This window comes from Cupressus sempervirens, chromosome 9 (assembly GCF_028749045.1).
Source record: "Cupressus sempervirens isolate cs-2001-9-10 chromosome 9, ASM2874904v1, whole genome shotgun sequence".
Lineage (NCBI taxonomy): Eukaryota > Viridiplantae > Streptophyta > Pinopsida > Cupressales > Cupressaceae > Cupressus > Cupressus sempervirens.
In genome coordinates this window covers 142,059,444-142,067,011 of record NC_143126.1, presented here as the reverse complement: position 1 = coordinate 142,067,011, position 7,568 = coordinate 142,059,444, and the positions used below count along the sequence as shown (strand labels likewise).

Genomic DNA, 7,568 nt, shown 5'->3' with positions numbered 1-7,568 from the left:
ATAAATTAATATTGTACACAAGTAGAATTTGTTCTTGATTATATTACTTATTTATTTTTAATTATAAATAAAATTTATAGTTTACTTCACAACAACTATATTAATTTCAATCCTTATCTTATTTGAACTTTTTGCTCTTTATACTATTTGATTTAATGTTTGGTCAATTCTTTGATAACAAGTTAATATTACCTCAACAACCTTTACCAATAAATTGATAGTTATTAATTTTTTAATTTTTCTATTATTTTATTTAATATTTCAATTAAATTAATAATTTAATTGTATCAACCAACAATTGTTAAACTTGGAAAAGAGTTAACTTTGTTTGTACGTACAAGAAATTAGAATTCTTTTAAAATTCACATTTATCTAATTAAAAGCAATCATTGAACTTTTCTAAATTAGAACAATTATATCGTTTATGTAGTCATAACGTCCAAATCAGATCAAATTAGAAAGAGTCGATAAAAGTCTTTGAATTTTGACAAAACTTGAAGGCAATAATGCATCATATGGGAGATTTAATAGCATGTATATATATCATGTAGAGAAAACTACATACAGGGAGGCTGTTCAGAACTCTTCTCATGAGTTTTGAAGTATTTCCTATCTCCATATCTCAAACTGCACTAAACTTTCCTATCTCAATGGAGTATCATAGTAGAAGCTAATAGGCATCGTTTATAATAATGAAGCAAAATATGTACATTAATGATGTAGATTATCTATGGGTTCTTGTGTTCTTGTGTATAAATATAGTCTGTATGAGCTACAAGAGTTCTACGATCTAAGCATTCTTCATCCTCCATATGATCACAATCCTTCACTCCGGGCTTCTCTTTCTCTACATTGCTACCAAACTGTAAACAAAGAAACAGGCAAAGATAGTATGAATAATCACACAAAAAACCATGAATAATCATAGAAAAGGAGAAAAAAAACTAGATTGAAGGTCCTGTAAGAGAAATTCATATGACCAATCTTACATGGTGTTTTTTTTCCATTTGATCTTTTGTGAACAATATGGGAGCTCCTTGGGAACCTGTAAACATGGAAATATGCAAGAAAATTAAAAAATAATTGTTAACCAAATGGAACATGAAGATTATTAGGTTTTCAGGTGGTTTTGGCAACAATGAATACCTCTTAGAAATGGGCGGAAAGCCATTGTTGTAGAAATAAGAAGGATAAGAGTGAGCGTGAAAAGCCATGGCCGTCCCTGTTTAATTGAACTTGGTCTCATTTTAGCTACTCTACAATGAATAGCTGATTGTATTCAGCACACTTTTGTAATGAAATAAAGGCTTAAAAACAAAAGAGATGATCTGTGAAGCCTTGTGGAGATCACTAAATTGTATATAGAGAAAAGTGAGATGAGTTTGAAATAAATAGAAAACCAAACACGCATATGATTATGTCACGCATATTCATACATCATTATTATTATGATATATTTATCTAGAAGAGCACATTTGTCAAGGAAGCAGCCGGAATACGTTAAATTATGTGGGGCACTAAAAAATGATAGAATATAATATTTTGAAGACTTAGATAGAATATGATTCAATATTCTGAGCGGCTCGAGAAGCTTCCGTTGTCATTGTACGTTGGAATCATCTTTCTTAGCAGCCCCTCATTCACACGCGTTTAGAAGATTCCATCTACATTTTTTCCGTGTTTTGTCATGAAGAAACCTACAAAGTTTTGCTGACTTTGACAGATCTTCTGGAACGTATCTCTTGGCTACTTCATGGTGTTTGGTTAACAAGTTCCATGTATGAAAATGAAGTCCTTCCTCCACACGGAATACACCTCTACTTTGTGACGAGTAGAAAAGACAAAGCAAGGTAAGAAAGAAGTTTCCATCTCGGGATGGAAAGGTACTTTAAAAAGGTTTATACAATGAATTTAAAATTGGAGGACGAAGAGATAGATGGTGAGTTGTATATTTTTAAATGTTATTTGGTCTTTTCAACTGGATGATACGGATGAATGGTGTACTTATTACTAACTGATTTTAGATTGAAAGTATCAAATAGTCAAGTTGATTATTAGAATCAAATGACTTAAACAATACATGCTATGTGTGATATATGGTATGCCTATTGTTCTTACATGGGTCAAATGACTTAAACAATACAAACTAACAATTGTTATGTGTGATTTAAGGCTTTACCCCTGTTTTCTCTATGGGTCAAGCCACTTGTTTTGGTTGTTTCTAATATCAAAACAATTGATTACTAGATTAAAATTATTATATAGTCATATTTGACTAGCTCTTTTTTAGATTTAATTTGTTCATTAGTCTATGTTGGTTAAGGATTACTCTACCTTTTTATGTGTTGTTCTCATTGTTTAAAAGCTTTTACTCTAGTGCATTTGTGTGAATTGTGGGAGTGACCTTGTGCCCAAGGATATTGGTGAATATGTGTATATTTAGTAATTAATAAAACTAAACATACCTAATCATCAAAAATTAGAAAATTTATATGGTTGATTGAGAGTGGTGTTGAGATGAGTTATATCTTAAGAAGTCTCTAACATTTATTCTTGTAAACATTGCGTGGATGAAATAAGTGTTTGGTAGGTTATTCATTGTTGTGCTCATCAAAATGAGTGAATTAATTCGGCTTTAAAAAGTAAAGGGGAATTTTATAAATATGTATTTAATCTTTTATTTCATTTTCAAAGTGTATATTCATAATTAAATAAATATTATTTTTATGATATTTTCTTCACTTTTCTGTGTATTCTAATAAGATTGTTTAAATATAATAATATATTAAAAAATAATATATTAGAATAAATGTGATGTCAATTCCCTCCCTTCTAATTGAAGATCAATTTGGTTGGACATCTACAATTAACATATTTACTAGCTCTTACGTGTGTGTGTGTTACATCGAGAGTAATCATTCTCGAGATGCCTATTTTCATTTGGGATTTCTAAAAATAGGTCCCTTGAGAGGTCGTGGCACAATAGGAAAAGTATTTTTAAAATTTTCTACTTTTGATAAGTTTACTTTCAAATTATTATTTATTTATTATTATAGTTGTATAAAGCTATTATAAAATAAAGTTGTATAAAGTTACATTAAATTATTAATTATAAAGAGTTCAAAAAAGGAATTTACTATAAAAATGGGATCCTGAGTATGAGTAAACAATTACATTAAGAGTAACAAAATAAAATAGCCAAAAAAGATACTACAAATAGCTAATGCAACAAGTTAGCATATAACTTATTCTTCAATATTTAATTTTTTAATTCTATATATGGTGTATAATTTACAGAACTTTAGTTTGTTGTCTTTTTTAAAGATATTGTATGTAAAATGTTATAGTTAGGAGTGGAATTATGGTTTGGGTTAGAGTTAAGGTTAGGGTTAGGGTTAGATTTAAAGTTAGGGTTAGCATTAGGGATAGGATTACAATTATGGTTAGGGTTAGGGTTAGGGTTAGGGTTAGGGTTAGAGTTAGAGTTAGAGTTAGAGTTAGAGTTAGAGTTAGAGTTAGGTTTAGGGTTAGGGTTAGAATTAGAACTAGAGTTAGAGTTGAGGTTAGGGTTAGAGTTAGAATTAAGGTTAGGTTAAGGTTAGGGTTAATTAGGGTTAGGATTATATTAAGGTTAGAGTTAGGTTTAGGATTAGGGTTAGAATTAGAGTTAGAGTTAGGGTTCAAGTTAGACTTAGAATTCGAATTAGAGTTAGAGTCAGGATTAGAAATAGAGTTAGATTTATAATTAGGGTTTAAATTACGATCAGGGTTACAATTATGGTTAGAATTAGGGTTAGCATTAGAGTTACTAGTTGAGTTAGGGTCGGCATTAAGGTTAAAATTATAATTATAGTTAGTGGTAGAGGTAGAGTTAGGGTTAGGGTTAGAATTAGGTGTTGGATACAATTGTTAATTGTGTATTTTCTTTGATGTTACACTAATGTCATATCAGCCATCAGACAGAGTCTACCGAGCTTAGATGGTTAGCAAAGCAATTTATAGTGACTACCGAGCGTTCCTGAACATTACACAATAAGTTAGCTCTTACCGAGCTCACTCGGGCATCAAAGGATTTTGTAGCAGAAAGTTAATATTAATTGAGCTCCCAAGGTTAACAAAGGGAAAGTCAATGACTACCGAGTTCACTCGGTCATCGAAGAGAAAGTTATCTTTTACCGAGCTAACTCGGTAAGTGAAGGAAGGTTAGTGTTTACTGAGTTAACTCGATCTTCGAAGAAAGTTGCAAGGTTTGTAGTGTTTACTGAGCTTCACTTGCTTAACACTGGGGAAACCATTCTAGAGCAGTGGTCACCGAGCTGAGTCAGGCAATGAAGAATTTTATTGTTCTAAAGAATTAAGTTTTGTGCAATGTTTGCAGCTGATTGATTTAATATTTTTTAGTTGTTATAACTTGTAATTGAGCTGACTTGACAATCTGTAAGGTATATATGAAAGGTCAAGTTGTGAATTCATATATATGTAAGAGTGTGGATGCATAAGAGTGCAAATGTATGGATGTAAATGGAATGAGAAAATATTGAATATATGAGCAAATGTTGTGGAAGGATTAGATATCCTTATGGAGTTGCAAAGTTGTATTCGATCAGTGAGGATCTAGTGAAGTAGAACAGAGATATGTATTCAGCAAAGATAAGTTGCATATATTTCAAATCACTTCATTGTTGCTTTCTAATCATTGTAATAGTGATTTAAAATCTCTTAACAGAGTTGGTTTAATAGCCATTTTTTAAATCCTCTAACAAGGTGACAATTTAGTTGAATTGTTATAAAGACCTCTGACAAGGCCACTCCTTACAGGGTGATTAAATCCTCTAACAAGGTCACACCTAATAGTGTGTTTTGTAACCTTTAACAGGGTTGGCTCCTAACAAGGCTCACTTCAGAAGAGTGAAAATTGGTGACTAGTTACTTGGTGGTTTTTCCCATATTGGGTTTCCACGTTAAATTTGGTGTCTCTTGTGTTCATGTTATTTCCTTTATGCATGCATATTAATCACTTTAAATGCTTAATAAGTTAATAGAACATCTATCAAGTTTCAGCATTTATTTGTGTGGTTACCGAGTGTCAGTAGCAACTATAGTATAAAGACATCTAAGGATCTGTGGATTTATTTTGTGGTAACTGATTCACCCCTCCCCTCTCAGTTACTCCATCTCTATTTCAACATTAGGGTTAGGGTTAGGGTTAGAATTAGAGTTAGAGGTAGGGTTCTAGTTAGAGTTAGAGATAGGATTAGACTTGGAGTTAGAGTTAGAGTTAGAGTAAAGGTTAGAGTTAGAGTAAGGGTTAGAGTTATGGTTAGAATTAGGTTTAGGGTTAGTATTAGGGTTAGAATTAGGGTTGGAATTAGGGTTAGAATTAGGGTTAGGTGCAGGGGTACAATTAGAGTTTGGGTTAAGGTTAGGGCTAGATATAGAGTTAGGGTTATGGTTAAGAATAGGGTTAGTGTTAAGGTAAGGGTTAGGGTTAAGGTTGCAATTAGAGTTAGACTTCAAGATAGAGTTAGAGGTTGACTTAGAGTTAGAGTTATAGTTAGAATTAGGGTTAGGTTTAGGATCAAAATTAGATCTAGAGTTAGAGTAAGGGTTAGAGTTAGAGTTAGAGTTAGAGTTAGAGTTAGGGTTATAAATAGTATTAGTATTAGGTGTTAGGGTTAGAATTTGAGTAAGAGTTAGAGTTAGAGTTAGAGTTAGAGTTAGAGTTAGAGTTGGAGTTAGGATTGGAGTTAGGGTTAGAGTTAGAGTTAGGGTTAGCGTTAGAGTTAGAGTTAGAGTTATGGTTAGAGTTAGATTCAGGGTTAGAGTTAGGGTCAAAATTAGGATTAGAGTTAAGGTTATGTAGGTTTAGGATTATGGTTATATATAGGGTCAGGGTTATAATTAGAGGTAGAATTAGAGTTAGAGTTAAAGTTAGAGTTACAGTTATAGGTAGGGTTAGGTTTAGGCTTAGGGTTAAGGTTAGGGTTAGTGTTAGAGTTACAATTAGAGTTATAGTCAGAATTAGTGTTATAGTTAGGAATAGGATTAGAGATAGAGTTAGAGTTAGGGTTTGTTTTATTATTGCAATTAAGGTTATTTTTTGGGGTTATTGGTCCAATTACAGTTAACATTAGTGTTATTATTATACTTTAGGTTAGTGGCACGATAACTATTAGGTTAAAAAAATTATGTGGGTTAGTCTTATTATAACACCCAATATTAGTGCTATTGTGACACATAGTATTAACATTTTAAAAATATACTCCCTCCTCTTGTCCCTTTGCACTCTCTCTCAAAATTGCCTATAATAACCTCTCTCTCTCTCTCTCTCTCTCTCTCTCTCTCTCTCTCTCTCTCTCTCTCTCTCTCTCTCTCTCTCTCTCTCTCTCCCTCCCTCCCTCCCTCTCCCTCTCCCTCTCCCAATAATAATATAAGTCCCCACATAACTATTTAAATGATCTAAAAAGTTGAAACAATAGATAAGAATTAATTTTATGGAAAGCATTATTCCAAAATGATGTGAGAACATATATATTATTGACTTTTTAATAATTCTAAGGCAAGTTTTATTGCAATGATTATGAATTGTAGTCAATAAATATGCCTATCATGAAGCACATCTATGTATGCTTATGGTTTTCTTTTATAATTAACATATTTAGTAACCATATCCGTTGAAGACATATTTTGTGAAAATAAATTTATTTTCTCTTGTTCTCTTCATGAAAGTTGCATAGAAAAATGGGGAAGCTCAACTCCCAATAGAACTTATTGGAAGAAGTAAAAGTCTAAAATCAGAGACAGGAATGAGCTATATAGAAAACATTTCTCTATAATGGTATAAATGTATGTCACATTATTCAATGATTACAATTGTATTGCGACTTTTATTTGAACAATGATTGTGATAGACTTCTTTCATTATTGGGAGAAACCCATTTCACTTTTGTAGATGTGTCACACAAGAAATTTTTTTGGAACTTTCATTTTTATTACTTCCATTTCCTCAACATAGTCAAATGACAATGTTGCATTGTCCACAACATAAGTTCGAGTTGTCCATGACTCTTTAATTATTTCTTGGTACTTGTCAAACTCAGTCTCAAAAATATTATTTGAGACCACTAAAGTAGTCAAACTATTATCAATAATGTTCAATTCTTTTTTCAAGACATCCATAACTCAAATAGTAACCTACAAACTTTTAAACAAACATCAACATATTGAAATAATCAATATAAAAAAGTCTTAGTAATTACCATAAATTCTTTCAAATGAACAATGTTCAAAATAAAATAAATAAAAATCCAAAATGTTTAAAATGAAACTTTTAGATTGTAATGTTTGAAATATGGTGACATTGCCTTGCATTTTTCAAATATTACAAACATATGTATATATATATATATATATATATATATATATATATATATATATATATATATATGTATACATATATCTATACATATGTATACATGTGTGTGTGTGTGTGTGTGTGTGTGTGTGTATATGTATATATATGTATATATGTATATATGTATATATATGTGTGTGTGTATATATATATA

At 31.1% G+C, this 7,568-nt stretch overlaps 1 protein-coding gene across 1 annotated transcript; it reads right to left on the bottom strand.

Moving 5' to 3' along the window:
• Positions 1 to 516: 516 nt before the first annotated feature.
• LOC149537914 (phytosulfokines 1-like) lies at positions 517 to 1,369 on the bottom strand. Its single transcript, XM_089802276.1, has 3 exons — positions 1,147 to 1,369; positions 990 to 1,045; positions 517 to 863 (listed from the first exon to the last, which is right to left on the bottom strand). The coding sequence occupies exons 1-3, from the start codon at positions 1,244 to 1,246 to the stop codon at positions 729 to 731; spliced, it is 291 nt and encodes a 96-aa protein (XP_089658402.1). The 5' UTR covers positions 1,247 to 1,369; the 3' UTR covers positions 517 to 728.
• Positions 1,370 to 7,568: the final 6,199 nt, after the last annotated feature.

Bases quoted from the DNA above. Each gene is read 5' to 3' on its own strand.
- LOC149537914 (XM_089802276.1), bottom strand. From the start codon at position 1,246: ATGAGACCAAGTTCAATTAAACAGGGACGGCCATGGCTTTTCACGCTC. The intron at 1,046-1,146 runs GTATTCATTGTT...CCATGTTTACAG, and splicing joins TTTCCGCCCATTTCTAAGAG to GTTCCCAAGGAGCTCCCATA. The intron at 864-989 runs GTAAGATTGGTC...CTTTGTTTACAG, and splicing joins AAATGGAAAAAAAACACCAT to TTTGGTAGCAATGTAGAGAA.